This window comes from Coffea eugenioides, chromosome 5, assembly GCF_003713205.1.
Source record: "Coffea eugenioides isolate CCC68of chromosome 5, Ceug_1.0, whole genome shotgun sequence".
NCBI classification, from domain to species: domain Eukaryota; kingdom Viridiplantae; phylum Streptophyta; class Magnoliopsida; order Gentianales; family Rubiaceae; genus Coffea; species Coffea eugenioides.
In genome coordinates, this window is record NC_040039.1 from 26093667 (window position 1) to 26119516 (window position 25850).

The 25850-nt window shown below is 36.1% G+C and overlaps 1 protein-coding gene across 5 annotated transcripts; it reads left to right on the top strand.

Moving 5' to 3' along the window:
- Nucleotides 1-915: 915 nt before the first annotated feature.
- On the top strand, nucleotides 916-20819 carry LOC113770164 (protein ENHANCED DOWNY MILDEW 2-like). 5 transcript variants are annotated; one of them, XM_027314551.1, is made up of 20 exons: nucleotides 953-1002; nucleotides 1909-1938; nucleotides 2232-2644; nucleotides 2727-2823; nucleotides 4241-4294; nucleotides 4381-4526; nucleotides 5037-5133; nucleotides 5252-5350; nucleotides 7013-7260; nucleotides 7377-7466; nucleotides 7548-8039; nucleotides 8183-8327; nucleotides 8421-8522; nucleotides 12952-13044; nucleotides 15399-15440; nucleotides 16523-16633; nucleotides 19566-19637; nucleotides 19723-19841; nucleotides 19955-20018; nucleotides 20135-20819. In XM_027314551.1, the coding sequence occupies exons 2-20, from the start codon at nucleotides 1936-1938 to the stop codon at nucleotides 20558-20560; spliced, it is 2913 nt and encodes a 970-aa protein (XP_027170352.1). In that variant the 5' UTR covers nucleotides 953-1002; nucleotides 1909-1935; the 3' UTR covers nucleotides 20561-20819. The 5 variants fall into 5 exon arrangements, with proteins under 5 accessions (XP_027170354.1, XP_027170356.1, XP_027170352.1 ...); XM_027314552.1 differs by having other exon boundaries at nucleotides 12955-13044; XM_027314554.1 differs by having other exon boundaries at nucleotides 5261-5350.
- The last annotated feature ends 5031 nt before the right edge of the window (nucleotides 20820-25850 follow it).

The window sequence follows — 25850 nt, forward strand, 5'->3', positions numbered from 1 at the left end:
GAGGAGTTCTGAGGCGGCAGAGTTCTAAGGAGAAAAGAAAAAAAGTGAACCCTAGCAGAGTTCTGTTTTAAAAGAGGCGGCAGAGTTCTGTTGACCCGCCCATGTTTGGAATGGAAAGGGTTGTTTGAGGCCAGATTTTAGAGAAAATGAGAAATTTGGTGGCCTTCACAAGCGAAATCACCGGCAAAAGTTAAGAGAAACAAAATCAGGGGTAACATCGAATCAAGTAATGAGATTCCAAAATGAACTACTAATCTAGACTTGTGCGGATCTTCACTCGTCTGGAGGTTTTATTGAAACTTTTAGAGGTCGTGGAATCAAGAATAAATACGAGAGAGAGAGAGAGAGAGAGGACAGGAACAGAGAGAGTCTGAGGAGAAGAGGTGAGAAAATAGAGAAGAAAAGGAAGAGGAGAAGATGAGAAGCGGCGCCTCAGAGGTTGGGTTTGATTTAGGGTTAGAAGAAGGCCTAATGGGAAGCTAACGCGCGACGCGCGAACAACATGATGCTTCCAATCCACATGCCGGGCACGTGAGAGGACGACGAAAACCTCCAGGTCATCACAACCCTTCGGCTCTTTATCTACTTATGTTGAGAAGGGAACAACCAAACAAGAAAGGAATTTGTGAAGAGTGCTTCTTTTATGAAATAACATGTATATCCCTAGTTTATTGGTATATTTGAGTTGCAGTGGTGAGTTAATGAAGAAGGGTAATTATTCTGTTAACTTTACACATTCCATTACCAATTGGATTAAAATGGCACAAAATTAAGAGTTTAAGGAGTTAAATGTATCAACCGCCCACTACAATGGACGGCTGGCCCAATCTCCTACCGTCCATTGCACCCATAAATGATTTCACCGCTTCGTTTCTCAACTCATTTCTCTTACTCACAACAGTCGCATTGTCCTTTCCTCTGACAAAGGCGCAGAAAAAAGCGTGACAGAAACAGACAAAATGCTTGAGTGATCGTCCCTTCCATCTTCATTCCGAGCTAGTGGTAACCCCCATTTTCTCTCTAACCCATAGTTTCTTCGTTTGGGCTCTGCTTATTTTGTTCTTTTCTTTGCTCAATTCTTCTCTCCCGCTGAATCACGCTTTCTTGTACAAGTCTTCTTAGCTACTTTCCCCACTAAATCAAGCAAAGTTAGAAGCAATTTGGAAATTTTTGAGAATGTGGTTCTTGTTTATCACTTAAATGTTCTAGGATTCTTTTCTTTGCAGTATTCTGTTCCTTTGGCTGTCTTTTGCTTTTCTGCAGACTGCAGGTCTAGAGTTTGTAAAGTTATTTCCTTCTTTGCTATCATAGTTTGGATTTTACTGTGTTTATTATATGGTGACTCCTCATAAAACTTAAGACAAAATGGTTAGTGTTACTTAGCTGAATTTTCCCCGAAACCAGGACGTGACAAGAAAAGTTGTGCAGATTTATCCAGATATTGTGTTGGCAAATATTCTTTTAATTTAAAGAGCTAGTTATTGAAAGAAAGCAGCTGAGTTATAGGTGTAAAGGGTCAATGTTACTTAGCTGCCAGCATGTGGACATTATGAGAGAAGAGTTCAAGAATTGTGTTGAGATGTAGTACTTTTTTTTTTAACATTTTTTTGGTTTAGGCTAATAGTTGAATGGAAATCAAATGATTGAGATTGCAAGTTTTGGCATTAAACTGAACAAGTTGTTGTCACGAGTCATACTATAGAAAATTTGTATTTGATGGTTTTTATGTTCGAAAGTTAGGAGTCTTTAAACATTAGTGCAAATTCCATTAGATGGTAAAATGGTAATCTGCCACTTGCGTAATTGTCATGTTTGTTTGTTGAACAGATTTTTCATCTTTATTGTAGCAGCCAGGAAAAATGCTTAGCTTTTGAGGATTTATGATCTTTGATTTTTTCCACTTTTCAGGTACTCATATGCCTCTTTTTGACAACTATGGTGAAGATGCTTTGTCTAACTGCACAGATTTCCTTGGTTTTATGTTGTTTTCCAAGTTGAAATTTTATGATACTTGCATTACTGGTTGCACGAATTTTATATTTAATTGTCATACTAGGATACAATTGATTGGTTGTTGGCCTGATCACGCTGTTTTGGTGCATATGTGCATGTCTACAAGCCTATATACCCAGATATGCCAACATGTAGATAGTTATGACATTTTTATCTGACCATAGTTTTGTGGTAAATATTGATGGAAGAACATTTAGATATTCTTTTGGTGCATACAGGTCATGGCCTCATCTGATGAAGAAGGTGAGATTGTACCAGATTCCGTAACGGAATACTACTTTGTTGACCACATTGGGGAACTGGTTTCCTTTTCCACGCTGCCGCTTCAGTGGAATGATGGAGAGATAACAGAGGAGCTCTGTACACAGATTTATGTATGTGGGACTTCTGATGATGGTCTTCAGCAAATATATAAGAAAGTCATTGCATGGAAATTTGATATTTCTTATGTCATGCCTGAAGTATATGTGCTTTCTAAGGAGAAACTGTGGGTAAAACTTTATCGACCAAGAAAGAGTTATGAAGAGACGATTAAAACAATACTGATTACAATTCACTTTCTCCACTTTGTTAAAAAAAATCCAAGTGGATCTCAAGATGCCCTGTGGAATCAGATACTGAAAACCTTCAGGCATGCGTAATTTTACATTTCCTTTCTAATCTTGTTGGTTAGTTTTGTTTGTTTCTTTTGCTCACTAAATCATGTAATGTAGTACATTTGAGATTCTGCCATCTGAGAATGATCTATTGGGTCACATGCCATTGATCAATGAAGCTGCATTGAGGGATAAAGATCTTGCAAAATCTGAGGTTAGTTATATTATCATTACTCTGAATACACCAGTTTATGGATCCGTCTTATCCATCAATTGGTTTTTACTCATCTTCTCTGACTTCAACCAAGATTAACAATGCTATCTATTCAATTTGAGAACCTCACTCTCATTGTCATTTATCAGATTGTAATAGATTTGCTGCTGTGTTTTTTGCATAACCAGTTTACTTGCATGAGTAATTGGTAAATTACACTTCTAGAATTGACCACTATTATCACTTTGTTGATCAACTGCTTTTATATGTAACTTTGGACCAAAAGTCACAGTGCTTCCTAAGTAGCACCAGTTACTAAAACATCTAAATAGTCAAATTGTACTTGACTATCTAGTTGGTAGACAAATAAACCTTGCCACTATACTTTTTGTTTCCTTTCTATAAGCCCTTTCTATTGGTAAGAAGTTGCACCTTTATGGAAAGTATTTAAAAATATATATATATATTGAAAGGAATACATTGTAGCCAAGGTGAATTGCTGGAAAATTATCAGCAGTTATAAGTATTGTAATCACCCGTTGACTCGCTTTCTGCCATGTTGTTCCTTCCCTCAGTATCCAATGCATGCTTTACTTTCATTTCTTAGACTTGAGTTTTCCATAATGATGTCAATCTTTTTGAGTTTTTAGTAGTGATTGAGTCACAATAGCAATAGGCATATGGACAATAATGTCTTTTGCAAAGATTAAATTAAAGTCAACATCACACCAAATCCTTCCCTTCAGCATTATATGTATTAAGAAAGTGCGATATCTGTTATCTTGATCCTTAACCAAGAAAGCGTTTCTTGGTAACACATCTTACTACCGTTCTATGTACTTACATTAGATTAATGAAGTAGACTGTCCATTTTGAAATGGAGGTAGTAGTAAACTACATTAGCTGGAAAACCATCGCTGCACCAAAAATACATCTGCCCAATCTACTTTGCTGACATAATCCTAGTTCTCTGAGTGACGCTTCAGATGGCCTCTCATAATCAGCATTCCTATGCAGTGACATCCTATTGCTGTAATGGGACATCAGAACATGCAATGGTTGCTCTGGATATCAATGAACTAAAATTCTTTCCTATGATACACCAGAAACCCGAAGAGATTGCCACAGAGAACCATTTTAGGATAGTGATTCTTTGTTCCTGAATTGCACAAGTTAACATGTAACCCTCATCTTGATGTTTGCCATCTTTTTCCCCCTCCATTTTGAGCTATAAACTGTAATTCCTGACTCATCAAATTCTACATTCAATTGTGTGCATTTATACCGCTGCATTATTGTGATGGTTGTGGTTAAATACTGTCAGATTATTGATACTCAACAAATGTGCAAAGGTATTCTAAGTGTTTCCCAAAATTGTCTGCTTTTTTGCTGCTAAATTTTACAATTTTTCTGACAGTATATGGCAACTTTTATTTCCAAGATGCATGATAAGAGAGAAACTGCCAAGGAGGTCTGTGCTACCTATATCCTCCTTTTCCCTCATTTGGTGCTCATTAGATTTCTCTACACCTACAACTTACTTGCTTTACGTTGCAGGACACTCAAGCTTTAAAGAATCTCAAGTTTGTTATTGATGATTGTGATGATGATATTGATGTTGAGGATGATGATGGTGATGAAGACAGGAAGCAACTTTTTGATTCTGTCTGTGCATACTGTGATGATGGTGGTGAAATTTTGTGGTATGCAAGATTTTCCTAGTCTCTTTGTCATTTAATCCTATTAGGAGATTGATAATCAAAATGATTAAAGGATGTCATATTCTGGTTCTTTTCTGCCAGTAATGGAAGGGAAAAGAACTAAGGTGATTCTTGTAGAAATGCGTTGGATACACAATTTAGCAGTTTGCTAGTCCTGCAACTTTGTTAAATGGATATTCACCATGATCCTACCCAATCATCCTTTTCCTTTTCCTTGGTCAACATGCTGACCTGCCATTGGATTTATTATTAAGCATGTCTCTTTCTTCCTTCTAATATTGTACTCACTGTTGGCGGACAGTGTACACTATAAATAACTGGGTAAAACCTTTATGTTTTCATTCACTATGTAATCCACAAGTTTTCTCTTCACATGCCTGACATCATACCGGGGTTAATTTAATGTTGTTATTCTTCCCTTTTAGCTTGTATGCTTTTACCAGAGCTGTTTCTGACTTTTTATCATGTCATTTTGCGTTACACACATTGCAGTTGTGAAGGAAGATGCATAAGATCCTTTCATCCTACCAAAGAATCTGGAGGTCATTCATTTTGTGAATCTCTTGGCTATAGTCACGAACAAGCAGAAGTAGGAGCACTTTTAAGCTCATAGCCTCATTTTTGTGCTGTTGTAAATAGTTCCCTGGCACTTGTTTGGAACTAGCTAACTCAGAATTTTTGTGTTGTGAATTCCTTTTTTCCAACAGGCAATTCAGATTTTCCTTTGCAAGAATTGCCAGTATCAGCAGCATCAATGCTTTGCTTGTGGCTCATTGGGTTCTTCCAATAAATCTTCTGGGGCAGAGGTGAGAATCTTACATATGATTACTAGATTACATATGATTACAGCATAACTGGAGGGCTTCTTGATAATGCATTCAAATTTGTTGGAATATTATAGTTGTGGCCTACGTCCATCGAGTTGTAAAGATAGCGTACATGTCTGTAAGTAATCTGGCATTATTGGAGAATAAGTACATGCCTCCAATATGACTACGACATTGTTGGAGAGCACTTGATAATGCAGTCAAATTTGTTTGGATATTCTAATTGGGGCCTAAAATGATGCTTTTGCTTGGATGAATAAGTAATCTGTCATGAATTATTCTAGCTGCACAAGTGCAAACAACCTGCTGCTATGTGTTCAGTAACTTTTGGTGGTATCTTATGGTAGTTAATTTCAACTTCCTCAATTAGACTAGCTCGTTTTGTAAAAGCAACAGTTGTCTTATTACACTAGTAGCGCCCTTCTGCAGGGTATATTTGACTCTGATATAGAGTCAATAAGTCAATTGCATCTATTTACCCACTAAATTTTCTAATTTTTCAGCATTTTCTCTCCTATGTCTCTCTGGATCACCTAATACAGGCAAACAAAAATCCGCACACCCTTTGGTAAACATGGGGTGGCATGAAAGTGGGTATCACTGGAAGATGCAACGTAGGGGTTATGAGGAGTGGAAACGAGGGTATTGCTGCTGTAAGAAGTGGTTAGAAGTAGGCTAGGAGAGTTAAATAGAAAGGACAAAAGATACTGCAAAGAAAGCGGGGAGTGGAGACATCTGGTTGTTGAATGGTTCTGGGAGGAAAGAGGCTGCCTTGGGGGGAGTGGGGACAGCAGTCTGGCTGTTGAATGGTGCTGGGAGGAAGGAGGCTGCCTGGATAAGGGGGATGTGGATGGATCTGCGAGGTGTTTGGGGGTGGTCACTGTGCATTTAGAAGAGGTGGGGGGTGGCAGTGGGTAAAAAGAGGATTGGTTTGTCATGACTGGAGCTTGTAGTTGGCCTGAAGGAGATGGCTACTGGATTTGGGAGGTGAGTGTTGAGAGGATTGTAATAGGCTGCAAGGGTACGGGCTTGGAGGGGAAGGGAATTTGGTAAGGTTGTATTCTCTTGAGGACAAATACATGTAAGACTAAAAATTAGATTGATAGGTTGTATTAAAAAGAAAAATTTTTGAAACATTGTGGAGATAGATTGATGAAATTGAAACATCAGGGGACTAGGCTGCACATCGATGATCCTCTCATCTCCTTAAGTTCTCATCTTCAGTTTGGCGTTTACTCAAGACATGATGAGTGCTTGGCGTTTACATTTGCAAGAGATGTATAACAATCACCAAACATGAAGCATTGTTATGTAATAATAGTAATTTGCACTAGATAGAGGGAAGCCCTCAATTCTTGTGTGGCTAGAAAGTCCAGCATCATGATTCAGAAGAATACACAGCTCAGATTTTAGTGTGAAGTTTACAATTTCTATGGTAATGGAAATTGAAAGGTGAACAGATTAGTTGCTCTTGAATATTCTCTTTCCAGAATGAATTCTGTGGTTGACCTGCATTTAGTTTCGGTCCTTATTCTGTTGGATTGTGAATATGTTTCTAAATTCTTCTATTTCTTTATCTTCCTTTGACTTGCTGGAGCATTTAGCTTGAAGCCTTTAACCAATTTATCTCATCTTTTCAAGGTCTTCCCTTGTGTTTCTGCAACTTGTGGGCACTTTTATCATCCGAAGTGTGTTTCAAAGCTCCTTCATCCATCTGATGTTACAAAAGCAGAAGAACTTTGCAGTAAAATTGCTGAAGGAGATTCATTTACCTGCCCTGTACATAAATGTTTTGAATGTAAGCAAGTTGAAGATAAAAAGGTCTATGAATTGCAGTTTGCAGTTTGCAGACGTTGCCCAAAGGCATACCACCGTAAATGCTTGCCCAGGTTTCCAAATTTAATTTTCCTATTTGAGGTTTCCATTAATGCTGTTTGTGAATTTGCCCAGAAGACTTCAGTTTCAGATAATGGTAACTTTTTCTTTATGCAAATATTCTTGTCAGGACTATAATGTTTGAAAGTGACAAAGAAAGAAAGATTTATCAACGGGCTTGGGAAAATCTTTTGCACAATCGTGTCTTGATTTATTGCATGTAAGTTTCTTTGAACTTACTGCTTGAGTTTTTGCTCGTTTAGTGATTCACTTGTAAACTGCCAAGCACTTCTTTGTCTAGGGACCATAATATAATTCCTAAAATTGGAACTCCAAAAAGAAACCATCTAGTCTTTCCTGATGTTGATACAAAGAAGCCGCAGCATACTTCAGGGTCGCTACCTGCTCAAGTGCAGGTTGTGTCTGGAAGGAGAAGTAAGGTTCTTGGATCTCTTGAAGAAAAACCTGTAGCAAAAATGAATTATCAGTTAAAGGGAATTCATAGCAACTTTAAAGTTGGTAAATTTGTTGAAAATGTTGAGAAAGGAGTTCGCAAACAAGTCCTGGTAGGAAAAATTGGATCCTCTCCAAACTGTTCCAAGGATAATTGGATGCCCGTCAGGGACAAATACAGGCAATCCATAGCGGATAAAGGCAAGTCACATGTAAAAGATGATCAATTGAAGTTTAAGAATGTATCGAGTGGCAATATTGACAGCAGGCAAACAGCGACAACTGCTACAAACAAGGCACAAAGGATTGAGCCGTCAGGAAATGCAGAAGCAGAAAAGAGGTAATTGTCTTGGTCTTCTTTTTGCCTATTATAGAAGCTGCAATCTTAATGCCTTTCCTTTCTTTCAGCATCAAAAGAGTATTCTATTGCATTATACCTCTTTATGAAATTTATTAGTTTAAGTACAACTTACCACTTTGCAGAGTACTTGCATTAATCAAAAGGTCCACTGCATCATTTAATCAAGAAGAATTTTTAAAGCAGAAAAAAAACAAAAGCATGGATGTATACTCAAAATCCATGGATGACAAGAGCATGACCATGGGAAAGGTAGAGCGCGCTGTAAAGGTACTGTCTTAGCTTACATCTATTGCTGACAACAATAATTTAATAAGAAACTGGATTGAAGGCCTTGTTTCCTCAACTGATAATCCTTCTCAGGCTGTTCGCACTGCATTGAAGAAACTAGAAGATGGGGGCACCATAGATGAAGCAAAAGCAGTCTGTGAACCGGAAATTCTTCATCAGTTAGTCAAATGGAGGGTATGTACTTGAAAATTTAAAGTCTAAATATGTACCAGGGAAGCAATTTTTTATCAGCAGACCCATTTCCTTAAGAAACTTTATACATCACTGAATATAACAAGTTCATTATAATGGCTTACCTTGATGTTTTTACTAGCTTCATTCTGAGCAAAAACTGTAGAAGTGTTTCAGAAGATAATGGATTGAAAATGACAAAATAAACTGGAGGGTGTCTAAAAAAATAAGGAATGATTCCTTGGGATCATGTTTGACATCAAAGCTCTGTGAGCTGAATATTCTTTTGGTAAAATCAGCTTATAACAAGCTCATCATATCCTGTTATAGGCAGGTTGACATTAGATTGGCCACAAATTGGAATGACTTATCTATGAATTAATTAAACTCTAAGATCCTAGACATATACGTAGACCTTTACTTGAACTAAGTTTCTAGTAGTCAAATTGGATGAATGGCCTGACGTATTCTCAGGCTTTATAGTTAAATAATTTGGCCCCCATAGACACTCTAGTGAGGTTTCAGCACTCTGCATCATTCTCCCTTGGTCAAACTTGATCTTGAGCTTTTCAACATGAGATTTAACCACTCTTTTGAGTGATTCTTGTGGCTGAATAACAGGGCAGGACAGCTAGCTGATTTGACTTGTCTTCAAATCGAATGAGTTATTGACTTCTAACCTTTCAAAATAGTTGCTGGAATTGCTAAATCAATTTCTGCAGTAACAAAGCATATCTGTCCTTTTCAAGTTATCTTAAATGTATTTAAGATCCTCTACTTCTCAATACTTTACCTACCTGCACTACATTTACTTTCAGCTTTATTTTTCCTGCCAGATAAGCTTATCTAGAACTCTCTGTGTGTGTGTAGTGTTTTTCTTTTTCTTATTTTTTATCCTCATATTCTCGACATTATATCTCTGTTGTGAAGTGGGCTTAAATATCCTGTGATTTTAGCTCTGCTTTAAGCTAAAAGCTGTTATAAATATAAGGTGTTCTCAACTGGAAAAAAGCTGATTCTGAATCCCAGCCAGTACAGTGCGCATGAGAAAGCTTTTGACTTTTTCAAAACATTTGAGACAAGTAAATATTATAATTTTGTCCAACAAGTTTTGAAGGAGGAGAAGCTGTGAAGAAAAATCCCTTTGTTGGAGAACAATCATTCTCAAGTCCATTAGTTGACATCTTCTAGTTAAGAGTTTTCCTTTGAGAATCTTTTGGTGTCTCAAAATAGACGAACTCATCAGGTAGCAGCTTCAAAGTGATATTGCATGCAATATTTTGGATTTTGCTGCAAATTGTCCTTGATCTCTCAAACCAGCTTTTACCGGGAAATTTCAACAACTTGACTAGTAAAAAAGAGCCCACCGGACTCAGGAATCAAGTAAAATACCTTCTTTTTTTCCCCTCTCTCTTAATTGGCTTAAATCCTTTTGTTCTAGGATCATTGCATCTCTCTCCTTCAGAGAACATGGTGGTCAAACTTTACGTTCTAGTGCCAATATTCATGCAGCAGGTTATGCATGTTGAGAGTGGCATTTGAATTCAATAATTGCAAGAACAAGAAGTAAAGGAGCAGGAAACAAGGAATTCTAGTTCTACTTATGATTCACTAGCAGTAGCCTGGTAGCAACAAAGGATATCTGAGAATATAGTTACTCAAATCTGCAAAAGGTTAATGCTACGAAATCATTGTAGAATAAATATGTCATGCCCTGTTGCTGAAGATGGCATCCTATAGATTTCTCGGCAATAGATTAAACTCCCTAAGCAAGACTACTTTTGGTTCGATGCATTATAGTTAACTTCAGTTAGATTTATAGAGTTTAGACCCAATCCACATTGGAATAATGTTTCAATATCCTGCAGTCAATGTAGCCTCAGTCAAATCATCAAAGTTCCATTTTTACATGTACCAATTCACACACAAGACCTGTGGAAATTTTAATTGCAAGTCCTGATGGTTCAAAGTTCACAATTTCAATATTAACCTAATGTCAATTCTATTTATTCTTCCACTTAATGACTTAAGTTCATAATGACTTAAGTTCACCACTCTTAAGTTTTACCAAGTAGTTGATATGATCTTTGGAACATTCGTATGTAGTACTTGTGAAGTATCTTTTACATTCTTTAGTTATTTTGCCTTCATAATGCAGTTACCCATATGCTAACCTTTTGGGTTTAAGCAAAATTTTCCTTGTACCATGAATGTGATCCCTTATGGTCAGGAAATGACGTACAATGGGCCAATTGTTGCCACTGACCCTGTTGGAGCCTTTTACACAGATAATATGAGACCCTGAATGTTTTTGTGTAGCTTGCGCCCACTGCCTAATCCTCAAGACTAAATTTGGGAGTTGGAGATTTGAAAAGAAAAGAAAAGAAAGTGAGAGAAAGTTAAAGTTTCAACTGCTTGGGAGTTTCTTAAAGAGAAACAAACTGATTTGGGAGGATCTGTAGTTGTTGTACAATTAGAAAGAATTTTCCGTCAAAATTGGGAAGAGAAGGGGAGAGAGTTGCTGGAAACTAATAAATCTTTTTAAAATCGTGATTTTATCCTTAAATTTGATGTGATACAAATTTTTATTTGACTTATATATCTAATACCATTCCACTTCTTTCCTTGACTCCCAAACAATATTAGAATTTCTCCCTTGTTTTCTCTCATAATTTAAGGTTTCTATTCTCTTCTCCTCTCTCCTAAACTCCCAAACTAGGCCTAAATATGATTATATGCATAGACACAGCATAAATTGTTCACCAAATTTTTTGCAGCAATTCATTTTAAATCTTTGCCTTTTCTATATAGCCTCATTTACCTCATTTACATTGTATAAGTGTTCCTACTGCTGACTTTAAATACTTGATCCAACATAGCATTTCAATAAAGTTTTATCTTCCAGAGGAAAACTCGGTTCTTAGTTGCCACACAATATAGTATTCTTATTTCGGCTTGACAGCTTGGGATCCTTTATTTCTTAACTTAAGATTTGTCCTTTCCAAGAAGAGGGGTGGGGAGAAGGAAGGCGAGAAGAGAGAAAACTACTAGTACATTAAAATATTGTACTACTACAACATTAGTTTAGCACCCAGTGGAAAGACCTTGTGGCCATGCCACTGTTCACAACTGAAAGACTTATAAATTTGACTTTCCTTTGTCCTAATGCATTTTTTGTATGGAAATAGGAACTAAACATTTTACTCTAGGAACAAGGCTATAGTTCTTGAAAAACCATTATGATCATCATCTGCAACTTTAGCATCTTCCAATTTGCTGTATGCAGAGTTTGAAGGGGGAAATTTCTTTCTGCTTCATTTGGCCATTATTAACATCAGAGCAATTTATTGATATTTAGATTCATACTTAGTATCCATTGGTTTTTGGGAATTGTAAGTGCTTTATTGAAACATTATGATTTACCAAGATAATTGCAAGTAGTTTTGGTCAGGAAAACTACCATCATGTTTGCCCCTCTTGACCTATTCTCAAACATTTGTTCACGTGCTGACAAGTTGATTTGGAACATTATCAGGTGAACCATTGGGAACATTAACAGTGTCAAAGCTTTTATTCAGGCATTTCATAAGCCATTGATGGAACACAATATGCAAAGAGTCCATTAGCCAATGACTGCAGCTTCAATTCTGCACAATTAGGTTGCTTGAGTTCACAGACTACACTGACAAATGAGTCATCTCAGAAGGACTCCTAGGCTCTTAATCCATTTTAAGGCTGTGATTCTGCTTTTTTGTTTGCTCTACATAATTGATAAGATATTGCCGAGAGAGAACCAAAAGAAACTTACAAATGTCCTTATTGAGGGCCAAGTAGAAAAAAATTATGTGTCAGGCTTCATATTGCCGTCCTTCAAAAAATTTCCTTGTGCCCCTGGATGGTGTAATTTTATCCTACACATGTGGGATAACACGTTCTAGTGGGACTAGTCATCCCTTGTGAGAGATTCCATCAGAAAAGGGATAATACTGGATTAATCAAGCCGTCGATTGTTGCCTGCAAAGTAAACAAACAGTAACAGAAAGTTGAGCTGAAGACAGCACTTTTTTATTGCTGAAAACAATTAAGTGAAAATCATAGAGCAAAGGGTTGAGAACATTTGAGTGCTTATGTCGGAACTTATATGCTTTTGTTCATGTTTTATGGGTAAATATATGAGATTGAGATGGTAAATAATTTCACATGCCAGTCATAATTTTCCAGTTGTAGAAGTCACATTGTAATTTTCAAATTTTGGTATACTCAAACTACATACCATTCAGGTTGAGTGACATGTTTGAGTGATGATATACTCCTATAAGATTATGAGAAACTCTTCAATATTCCTTCATGATTTGTAATTTCTTGCATAGTTTCACAGCTATTTGACTAAGAGGTAAAAACACTAAATGCATGTTTTGTTCAAATTATGCAGCGGAAGCTGAAGGTTTCTCTAGCTCCTTTTCTCCATTCTAAGCGCTACACTTCATTTGGTCGTCACTTCACCAAAGTGGATAAGCTGAAGGAGGCAAGATAAATTTTGTCCCTTTGTATTAGGACATCTTTGTTGCTTACTCTTGAAATGCAATGACAATTAGGACGCCTTTCTAACTCTGACTTGAGGCTTTTGAAGTTCTTTCCTGAATGACAAGTGGATAGGACATAGAAAAGTTAATCAGATGCATGTCTTAGAATTGTGATGTGTGAGAGAAGATTGTTTTATTTGTCTGATTATTGCACGTACTCGTTCATATTCTGTATTTGTAATCAGAAACTTCACACTTATGAAAACTATGAAAATGAGAAGAAAACTATAAAATGAGAAAACTAGCCGAAAACTATGAAAATGAGAAGAAAGTATAAGCTTACTAGCCGAATTTAGAAATTAAAAAGGCCTCAATGTTGTTGGAGAAAAATGTTTGGGCTTTATTATAGTAGTTCTCTTCTTAACTTAGAATATTTTGAAAGACCAATTACATTTCACTGATGAGGTTTGGTCATATTATAAGTTAGACCCTGAAGTTTAGGTAAATCAAATTTATCTCTTAGAAAATAGTTAGAATAGAATTCTCATGACTGTACTGTTTAATCATTTGACATGAAATTGTCAAAACTTGTTGGAAAGTAATCATATTCCCAATTGATTAAGAAAAGGAAGTAATTATGAGATGAAAAGCCAAAAAATTGTAGGAGAAAAATTCTATCCCCTTCCCCACCAAGCTTCCTCATGTGCCACACATTGCACAGCTTCATTCGTCTTTCCCTACCTCAATCTTGTTTCCTTTCCCTACCCCAGGATGTGCCATATATCTCTCTCCAACTACCCACCTCCGCTTTTTCTTCCCTTCTACTCCTTGTTCTCCTTGATATACACAGCCATGAAAGCTGGCCGACAGAAACACATGATGCACATTCAAAAGATACATTATACATACACCAGAAATAGAAAAGAGATGAACAGCAATGGATGTAGACCATGTATGAATAATCAATATGATATACAGGCAGAGAACTTTATTGTCCTTGTCTTTTGTGTTGTACGTTTGTACTGTTAGGCAGTTTGCCTTGGAGTGATGATTGTAGGTACTGGTAGGTGTTGTCAAAGTGATGGCTTTAGTAATTATGGTGGATCTATTTAGATGTGGAATTTGAAATATTGGTGGAAGGAAAAGGTACTTGGGATACTTAAATGTTATGTGCAGAGCAATAATGTCCTTTAAAGTACTGTATGGGCATTTCAGGGAGATTTATTTAAGCATGTTGTTATTGTCGTAATTCGTACATGACTAATGTGGACTTAAAATTTTAGGCCTTTAACTGCTTTGGCTATGTCATTGCAAAAGGCCTGTTAGTAGTTTGTCTAAACTTGAGCATTTATCTTGTCATTTTGTCTGAATCTAAGGTGAAAATAAATTTAACTCTTTGTGAAACGATTATGCCAGTACCACTCTTGGAACTCTGGACTTTCAATGCCTAAGCTCAGTGTTTACGTTTTGGCACAATTTTCCAATGGTGTCATTGGGTAGCTTTCTTCATTCACATCTCTGTTCTTGAGATCAACATGCAAATAGTTAAAGAATTTTTTGTTAATCTTATAACAAAAATTACTGCATATTTCAAAGCAACTTATCATTTTACTTTAAGAACTCAGTTTGATATGATACAGCAAGGGTACTTTTATGGGATACTTGTTGGAAACAGCAACTTTGAAGAAGGGTGAGAGGAAGAACTCATGTTGGCCAAGTTTTGCACCTCTGGATATTATAATGCCATAAATATTATTACCCATAGAGAGAATGAATATTGGGACTTTTGGATGGTCGTCTTACATTGCCGTTTTATTAATCTTCTCTTACTTATTGTGTATATGTGTAGTGGAAAGGGTTTCCTTCATGGAGATTTTGGGACAGCAAGCACAGCATGATGTGCTTCTATCCTATCATGTTTTGACTTGGATGTTGCGTTCTAATTGCTGTAATCAATGCTTACTTTATTGGATTTCATACTGTTGATTGTTAAGGTTCAGCATAATTAATACTTTTTTCAGATGTTTCATATACAGCAGCCAAGCTTTTTGGACCTTCTATTATTTGAGATCTTAACTAGAGACCTACGTGTATAATTCATCTTTCTGGAAAAGGAAAACAAAAGCCGCAGTATGATTGTTTATGTGTTTGTGCATACATGAAAGTACTCCACACTTTTTGCATCTTCGTTTGTTTTTGCATTTTAATATTTTCTTACAATTAGCAGTATAATGAACCATTCTTGCTCCCATCAACTTATCAATTTTCTGTTTTTATGGAATAGTTAGCTATATGTGCTCTTTCCTTTTGTTTGAACATAAATACCTGCTGATAAAATGCTCAATTTCTTTTCCAGGTAGTTGACAGGCTCCGGTGGTACGTTGAAGATGGTGATACAGTAAGATCAAACTGATCTCATATTTATCATCTACTTTGATTTTGTGTATATAGTGGGCGGAACTGTAGGTAGTGCAGAAATGATTTTACTCCTTTACATGAAAGAATTAGGTAGTGCAGAAATGATTGTGTTGTTCTGCATGGCCAAAGTTCTCTGTTTCAGCAATTTTGTCTTTGGTGTAGACTTAATCCTCTGGTTTTATTAAACATAACCTATATCCTAGGCACCATTACTAAATAGAACATGCTAAGTTTGATTGCTTTTAGCCATTTGCACTATGGAATGATTGCATTGGAAACAAGAAGCAAAATGTGCATTTGCATGGTCTTCTTAAATGTTGTTTATCTGGGTGATGTATGAAGCATAAATCTGTAGATATCCATTTTCTGTGGAAACATGCCAAATTCATCTACCATAAAATGTTTAAGAAACTATTGAACTTTTGCCATGCTGGATATCATTTCACCATTTTAGCTTGGCATCATACTCTGAGACATCATGGGCTGCGATTGTGGCAACTGAAAATGAGGTCTTTGATTATTTTTGTCCGTTGATATGTAGAAGATTTATGCATCTGTATAATATAAATGTACAGAAGCTTTTTGTTATAATACATCCGCCTTCACATCTAAAATATCACCATTTTCTGCACATTCCTAATCCTCGTGTTTTGATGTGCTTGGCACTCTTCAAGTTTTAAATTTCTGACCATTTACTGAAATTCGCTACATATCCGCACAATGAAGTAGATATGTCTGACTGATGGAAGAATTCAGGATGAAAATGGAAGTTTTCAACTATGTGCTTTCTGGTTTTATGAAACATGTACTTTCTTGAGTTAAATAGTATAGTGAGTTAGATGATATGTGCAACAGGAAGAACTTATTTTGGCTGTCATGGTTTTCTTTGAAATGATTGGTTTAATCTTCATTGAGATTGCCTTGACAATCTGCAATTGGAGAGATTGCCTTGTTAAATTATTAAACTGCTGGGGGAGTCTTTTGTATCCTTGGCATCTGTAGTATTATGGTTGTTCATGTTCTTTTGATTTCATATCTGATTAAATTAACGCTGTTGAGCAGATAGTCGACTTCTGTTGTGGCTCAAATGATTTCAGTTGTTTAATGAAAGAAGCTCTGGACAAATTGGGCAGGAAGTGCTCCTTCAAAAACTATGATATTATACAACCCAAGGTGCAGTTTTCATCATATGTTCTTGGCATTGCATTCTGAGAATGTAGCTTGAGGCACTTTTTGCTCACACAATCTAGATGCAAATTCTCGATTTTGCTTCGCATAATGACAGCTTGCCTTAGTTGAAGACTAAGGACCTTTGAATTATGTTCGTGACTGCATCTAGTTTTATTCCTTGTGTTGTTCTGTGTCAAAAACCAAACAAATCTTTATCTATGTTAATTTGATTTTACCATTTGCTTTTGATGTTAGTTAATAAGTAAACTCTCTACCATAAGTATCTTTATTTAGCTTAATCATTATGAGAATAGCTTATTGTGCATTTAATGCTTCATTGATGTCAACCTGCCACGTATTCTAACCCTGTTTATCATGGTTTGCAAAATAAAAACAGTTCAAAATCTTCTGCCGAACATTTTCCGAACATTTTCTAAGAGATCTAAAGGAAAATAGCCTCTGGGTAAGTATAATAACCACTGAGTATGGTACAGAAAGTAGGAAATCATAGAAGGTGTAATAGATATTCTTCTGAACCTCGTTTAAAAGAAAATAAAACTAGTTATGACATGAAACAGAAATGAACACAAAAGCTTGCAACTTCTCATAGGCCAAGAGAACTGGGCCATCTAAAGGTAGTAGTGATCTTGGTGGCCCAAGTTCAAAGTACATACAGGTTCAAAATTGCCTTTCCAAGTTAGATTAATGATTTTTAGCTTTAGCTTCTACTAGCTTGGTCCAGCATTTGTTTAGGATTTTAAAAGATCAAATTATTTCAGACCAAGCAATGTTCAGTAATGGGGGATCTTTGCATATCCATACAGGATAATCTATTACTGCAGTAAGTGCTGCTTAGAGATATATTTGAGCAAGTAGATTTTGCAAAGAAAGTTAGGGTAGACAAACCTGATCTTAGCAAAAAGCCATGGTTGAGCTGTTGTTGATTGGCTTGAAATATTTGAAGAATACTTTCAGGTATGACTTCCAACAGATCGGGTGAAACTAGTTGATATATTAAAAGTTGAGCATTGAAGTTCTGAAAGAAGGTTTAGGGAAAAAGGTGAATGACTTGTGTCTTTGGGAGAAACAGAAAGATGCATCTTATTGAAAGTTTCTTTTTCAATTTTTTTTCCAAGACAGTTTAAGGTTTATTTGTCTTAGCAGTTAAAATCCCTTGGTTCTTTTTACTCTAGTCCTTGTTCTTGCCATTGTCAAACTTAGAGTTTCCTCGACTGACAAACCCCTGTATTATGATTCATGATTCTTGGTGAAGGATGTTTGTGATCAGTTTATGCTCTAAACCAGGTAATCACTTCTGAATATGTGCTTGATGGGTAGTTATATGTGATACAAATAGGAGTCACAATGTTGATCTGACAATCTGTCAGATCTGTTACAATCGTCCAAGATTCAATGCATTAGAGATGCAGTTCATTGCTCTTTGGTGTAAAGTAGGTTCAGAGGGATTCAAAAGGTATCCTTTCCATGGGTCGAACAATCACAGACGATTAACACTTCTTTCAATAAACAAGTCAATTGCTTAAGATGGTGGGTTTTGAATAAGAATGCTTTGTTTATTTTATAAAGGTCAGTGCTAGTGAGGCATGTCTCCTATCGACCAATGTCATTGCTGGGTTTGCTCTTTTTTCTTCGTGCTGCTTGGAAAGCAATATAAATATTTTCTGGAAGGTATTGAATAGAACAAGGTTGTCGGGCAAAATACCAATATTCCTGTGCAAGCTGCTTTTAATTCCATGGTAAGTTTGTGTAAACTTTAAAAAAGAAAAGGAAATAAACAAAACTCTGCTTTTCTTTATTTTCCCACACACCGAATATGCTTACAAGGTACGCATTTATAGGACAACCCTATCACAGTTCTGCCACAAGTTAAGGTAATAGAACCATGATTTTAGGGATTACGTAACCAACTCATATCCTATCTTTTATTTTAGTTAATCTATTCAAACTTGATTGATCATAAGCAATAAAATCCCATAATCATGGGAGATAATATCTTCGACAGTTTGGATTGTTGCTTCATGTGTCTTGTACATTAGGTTAGATCTGACATATACATCTCCGTTTTTTGTTCAAAGACAGGCGTTAGAATCCATGCTGAGGATAAAATCTTTAATTGAAGAAGAATCAGTAGCCAGGATTAGCTTTTGCTTTGTTTTTCTAGTGAGGGATCTTCTTATTTTATGTGCTGTTATAATTTATTGTTCTCCTATGGGATGATACTTATCTTTCCGTTGTTTTTTTTTTATATATATTGTATCTTGTAATATTGAGATAGGAAAAAGGAAGTGCTGAAAGGGAAAGTTTCTTTTGCTTAGGTTTAGGCATTGAAAAGAAATCATCTTCCATAACTTTAGAAAATGTGGATGGGACATAAGGCTTGTTTCACCGCAAAGACTAACTTGGTTAACCTGAGTATCATTAATTTTCTCCTTCAGTGCAGCTAGAGCTTTAATATTTGGGGAAAAGAGGTAATGCATGCATCTTCATATAACAACCCTTCCTTTTTCCCTAAGTTTACTGCAAACCTAACAAGAAACTACTGGGGACATGCATTGTCAATTTGCTTCTTAGGCAGACATTAGAAAAAAGTATATTACTGGAAATTCATGATATTCGCATCTCTCCTGCAGTCTTTCTAAGGTAGTAGCAACTTAAAGTGAAGAAGCATGTCCTGGCCCAATTGTTTTACGTTCAATGGTGGATCATTTTTAAGTATATACAAGGCCGTAGCTGAAAGTAATAAACCTAAAACTGTTTAGGCTATCAGTTCATGATCATGTTCAAGGTCATTGCTAATGTTTTGGTTTTCATCCCACATCTTTTGATCTGATAAAGATTGCGTTTATTGCCACTCATGAGCAATGATTTTTAATGTTGAGTTTTCTCCTTTTAATGTTTTACTACTGTTCTTCAGAATGCTTTCAGTTTTGAGAAAAGGAATTGGATGAGTATTTGTCAAGATGAATTACCTGCTGGATCAAATCTTGTAAGTTGCGAAATAGGTGGCTTTCTGTGACTTTGTCTATGTTGTAGTGTTATATTTGAAGATCCTCACTATTCATCGTGAACAGATCATGGGGCTGAATCCTCCTTTTGGCGTCCATGCATCTCTGGCTAATACGTTCATTTCAAAAGCTCTGACATTCAGTCCAAAGCTCATGATTCTCATTGTTCCTAAAGAAACTAAAAGGTAAAATTTGTACTTAAAGAAGCTATAAGATAAACTTTGTACTTCAGAAATTCCAGAAAGTATGATTTACCTGCTCATTATTATTGTTATTATTTTCCTTCTGGCAACTACAGACTTGACAGGGGAAAGTTGCCATATGATTTGATTTGGGAAGATGACGAATTACTTTCTGGGAAGGTAAGAAAATTAGCAATTAGCATCTTCTCGCTCTCCCCTTCACTGCCTGCCAACCCCCACATAGTGATCTAATTTGAGGATGAAGTAAATCACTTACTCAAATAATTTTTTATCAGTCCTTTTATCTGCCTGGGTCAGTGGATGTGCTTGCTCAGCAAATCGAGCAGTGGAACGCGGAGACACCACCATTATATTTATGGAGTCGCCCTGATTGGACTGTCAAGCACAAAGCAATAGCTCGAGAGCATGGCCATATTAGCATGGAACTAGATGTTGACCGTATCAGGGAAATCAATGTCGAACCTTCTGTTTCCAATTATCTAATGGAAGATAAGCATGACTGTTACCATGATTTTTCTAGTGTCATGAAAGGCTACAGTGACATTACCAGTATGCTGGATGATTTGCCTGATGAATTTGATGGGACTCAACCTAATCAGCTCAGGGACACTCGTGCTGAGATGCAGTTTGATCGCCAGCTGAAGAACAGACGTCCTGATGCTGAAGATCATAGTGTCGACATGGATTGGGAAATTGTGTAGGCTCTGTTAAAACTCCTCGCCATGATTAGACAAATGGGTGTTCCAAGTGCAGTTTTCTGCTGTGTCCGCGAAAGTTCAAAAGCAAAGTTAACAATTACTCAATTCTACTGTTTCCAACTTGAATGAGCTTCAAAGCCTGTTAAAGTGTTGACAACTTCTATTTGCCTTGGAATGTTTCGGTCGGTAACTTTCTACCAAAATTGTATGACTGAAAAATGTATAATCCATTACCTTGGGTAAACTGTTCATCTTCGATGAATTATCTTGCGTTACTGAATGTGTTCTTTTTCCTATATTCTAGTTTCTTTTCTTTTTTGAACTTGTGACAAACAGTTTATGTGCAACCTGAGCGTCATAAACTAAAGCAGGAACCCAAAATTCAGGAATCAGTACTTAAGAAAGAATAATTTTTTTTCTCCATACCGTTAGTCTCATGCGTCATCTTCTCTTAAAGTTTTGTGAGGTAACGCTTTGCCTGTGGAGGGCCTTGGTATTGTCGCTTTTTTGTTTCTTTTTTTTTTGTGATTATTATTAATGTATAATACATTTTAGTTAGGAGCGTGGTAATTTTTTTATGGTCTGTTTTTTATTTTTAAATTGATTTTATTTTAGTGAGAATAGGATTTGATAAGGTTAATGATGCATCTATTTTAGCAATTTGAGATTACATTACAGCGATCAAATAAATTATTACTTTGTTGGATTAATGGTTGTAGGGATATAAACATGTTGGATTAATGGTTGTAGGGATATAAACATGTCGTGTTGTGTTATTTTCTTGTGCATGTCAAAATACATATAAACTCATAAATTCCACATTTAAATTTTATGCCATGGTCTTGTCATATTCTATTTGTTTGGTAATATGTCAGTATCGTGTCTTAACTCGTTTTGCTCATTTAATTTTGGATTATCTTTTTATATACTGAAAATGTAGTAATTTTTTTCTACACTACTAGTCATAAATTAACTTTTTAAGTGAAAATTAGTAATGAAACACCACAAAATTTTGAGAACGTAGAGCATAAGCATATAAAAAGGAAACAAAGTGGATTAACAAGTAATAGTCCAAAACAATAAAATATTAAAATATTATAAAATAACAATCATTTTGTATTCCAAAAGCCATAGAGCAGACTAATCTTCATCAACCAAGAGAATGTAAATTGGTGAATGTCCCAATCTGCCAAGAGAATGTAAATTGATGAATGAAGTATCATACCATGACTGGTTAGTACCCAAGCTTTATCCTTTTAGCTAGCAAGTTAGTTTTGAGTCTTTTGAATTTTGACAGGTGGTAAATTTTGACAAATCTGCCATGTTTTTTACTAGAAATACTCCCATGATGCTTAGAGGGGAAATTAGTGAGGTGTTGGACAATATGAGGGAAGCTCATAGTGGTAAATATCTAGGTCTTCCGATGACCATTGGGAGAGCTAAAAACCCGGTTTATTTGATGAGTAACATTAGTAGTAAACTTCAAGGATGGAAACAAAAGTTGCTTAGCCAAGGGGGTAAAGAGGTTTTGATCAAATTAGTCATTATGGCAATGCCTACATACATTATGTCCTGCTTTAAAATACCCAAAGGTTTGTGCAAAGCCATTAGTGCTAGAATCGCTAGGTACTGGTGGGGTGGTGGGGAATCTGAAAAAAAAAGTACATTGGATTAGGTGGAGTAAACTTTCAGAGGTCAAAGGGAAAGGGGGGATGGGTTTTAGAGACCTGGAAGCCTCCAATATGGCCCTACTTGCAAAACAAATTTGGAGAATTGTTACCAATCCAAATTTGTTAGTAAGCAAAGTCCTGAAGGCTAAGTATATGAAAGAGGCTGACTGGTTGGGACAACAACCACCTAACAATGCTTCTTGGTGCTGGAAAAGCATGCATAAGGGGGGAGAACTACTTCAACAGGGGCTATGGAAGAGAGTGGAAGATGGAAGGTCAGTGAAAATTTGGCATGATAGATGGATACTTGGCTTGGTTGATGGAAGAGTAACAACGGTTAAACCAATAGGATGTCAACTCGAGTTTGTCCACGAGCTAATAGAGGGAGGAAAGTAGAAGAATGATCTCTTGAAGCACTGGTTTAATGTTGTTGATGTGGATCACATTACTAATATCCCCCTTAGTTTATATGATAGAAAAGACAGATTGTTTTGGAATTATAGCAAGTCTGGGATTTACACTGTGAAGACTGGATATGTTGTTGCAAAGGAGCAAAGTGAAATGACGAATCAAAGACTTGCATCTGATCCGGAAACCAGCTGGGAAATTAGAAAGCACATAGTATGGAAAAGATTGTGGAGCCTAAACGTTAAGATGAAACTGAAACATTTTTTATGGAGATGTCTGCAAAATGGAATGGCCACAAATGAAGCTCTCTACAAGAGATTTGGAATCAGTAACAAGATATGTCACTGTTGTGGAGAGGAAACGGAAACCATTGAGCACATTTTCTTCTTCTGCCCAAAAGCTAAAGTGATATGGAAGTTAGCTCCTGTAAGGTGGGAGGGCTTAGTTGCACTACAAGGTAACTTGTGGAGATGGTGGGAAGCTGTGATGCAATCAGCAAAGGAGACACAAGGAGCAGATAGAATCAGGCTTACGGTGAACCTCTTATGGCAAATCTGGAAAGCTAGAAACAAGTTAACATTCCAGAGTGAGTTAGTGGATGCAAAAGCAATAATAGACAAGGTACAGCAGGAATGGATCGAGTTTGAGGCAGCGTATGAATCAGACACGAGCAAATTCAGGTCTAGAAATGGAAAGACAGGTCCAGCAGCGATGGGAGCCTCCCAAGGAAGGAACAATGATGATCAACACGGACGCAGCAATTTCAGCTAAAATGGTCAGATCAGGATCGGGGATCATTGCAAGGAACTGGTGCGGGGCGATAGTGAAAGCGAAGGGAATTACTAAGAGGAGGAAAGGGGAAGCAGCCACAGAGGAAACTCTAGCAATCAGAGGTGCGCTGGAAATGGCTCAAGGTGCAGGATGGACAAACATAGAAGTCCAATCTGACTGCAAATATATTGTGAACCTCATCAATACAGACAATGTTCAGGAATGTAGACTCCAAACACTCCTGGATGACATTGATGTCCTGAAGAAAAGATTTGAAAGTTGCACTTTCTCTTTTGTTCCCAGAACTGCTAATAGTTGTAGCCATGAATTGGCTCAATTCGCAGTCAAGGCAACTAGAAATTTTGAATGGGAAGGTACATTTCCAACTTGGCTTTCAGCTTTAGCTAGGAAAGATATGGGGGTAGTTACCCTTTTTTGTAATTAGCCCTTGTACTATCAAGTGTTAATATCTATAAAAATATTATTGTTTGTCAAAAAAAAAAGAATTTTGACTTTGAAGCAGTTTATTTATTTCTTTTAAAGATATTTTGGCGCCAATACTCTCTTATTGCTTATTAGCCTTTAGGAGGGAAATAATATTTATCACGAAAAAATAAAACAAAAAAGAGAGAAGTAAACTATTTTTAGTCTTGACATTAAATTGGTAGGAATCCAAAAGAAATTTGGTAATTAAATATAAGACCGAATATTTATTTTTAATTTTTGAAGCCACTAACACAAAATTTTTGTGAAGTAAAATATGCTCTCAAGCTTCTGGGATCATTATTCTAATGCTAATGAAACTCATAACACAACATTATTGAAAACTATCAAGCTTGCTTTTCTTTTATTTTAAGATAACCTTCGAGTGATAACTAGAACCACAAAATGAGTCAAGTGGAGTAGAGTTTTGATCTAATCGAACCAAGTCTCAACTTAGTTTTATCAAGCTCAAAGTCGAGTTTGAGTTTAAAAAAATAATTATTTTATTTTTAAAAAATGAATAAAATAATAATTTTTCTTAATAAATAATAAAATATTAGGGATATATACGTAATTTTACTATTAAAATAAAAAATAAAAAATATAATCGAGTCAGCTTGTGAGCTAATAAGTTGACTATCTTTGAATTCGAATTCGAGTTTGAATTTGAGTTCGACTTAGTCAACTCGAGTTCGATATTAATCGAACTCGAGTCGAACTTTGACTCGAGCCGCTCATTTACTGCCCGAGTAATAACACCAAAAAAAATTCAAAATAATTCATCAACAATATTAGTCAAAGCAAGACAAAAACAACAAAATAACATAGGCAACTATATTTAATTAGTCTAATTGTCGTTGCAACAAATATTCATTTAGACAAAAGCTTAGTCAAACTATAATTAAGCCTGAATAACCATGACAAACATAAGATGGCATGAAGTTTATGGAATCTTTTGTGAATAAATGGTCGAAATTCCCTAATCACTCATTTAGCTCAAAAGCCCGCATTCAAACAATTTCATCAACATTCAATTGCTTACTTAATTGTTAATGCCAGGCATTCTTGAATATCTTGCTAAGAATAAGATATTCAAAATGATAATGTATCGTTCTCAGTGACTCAAGAAGCTCCCAAACCAACAACTAATCGAGTGTCTCCGACAAGATAAAGCCATAGAGGTATGAAACTGCGACAATAAAGACTTAAAAACCTTCATTTTTATCACAACAAAAATAAAAGAGAAACAAAATTAGAGGCAGAAATCACTAATAAAACATTTAAGAACCAAAAAAAAAGAGCACCAATCAGTTTGAAGATGCATTATGTACAAAATATTTTGCTGTAATTCACTACACACATAACGTAATTATCTTCTTATCATATATATATATATATAAATATCATATTAAATAAGTATTAAGTAAATAATACAAAAAATATATACAATGATCTTCAATCAAAATGCAATACAGAAGCTGAATAAGTCAATGCCAAGTCAATCAGATGTAGATGTGATATGAATTCTGCTGATGAAACGAAATTCGCATTAACAAGCCTCGGATCTTTGATGATTAACACAAGTTTGACAGTGAAATTTCTATATGGGCCCCTCAAATCCCCGTAGTTGCAAACGTTGACATGATCTTAACCCATAACCAAATGAACTATTGAACCCAAGGAATGGTAGGTAGGTGCCACAATCAAGGGTGATGTCTTAATTGATTAGCAGAATGAACACCAAGACATTTCTAAGTGTTCAAGGGATGCTCATAGAGTTAAGAAAGCGCTTCTGTCAAGAATATTTTCTGAAAACTATGTCATATGTTATTCATGAAAAGATTGCAACGATGTTTTTAATGTATCTTGACAAAACTCCTAACGAAACAGCGAGTTGGACCTTTAATCGGTCCATAAACCCTACTTAAGGGATGGATTCAAGATGCTAGTCCATGATGCAA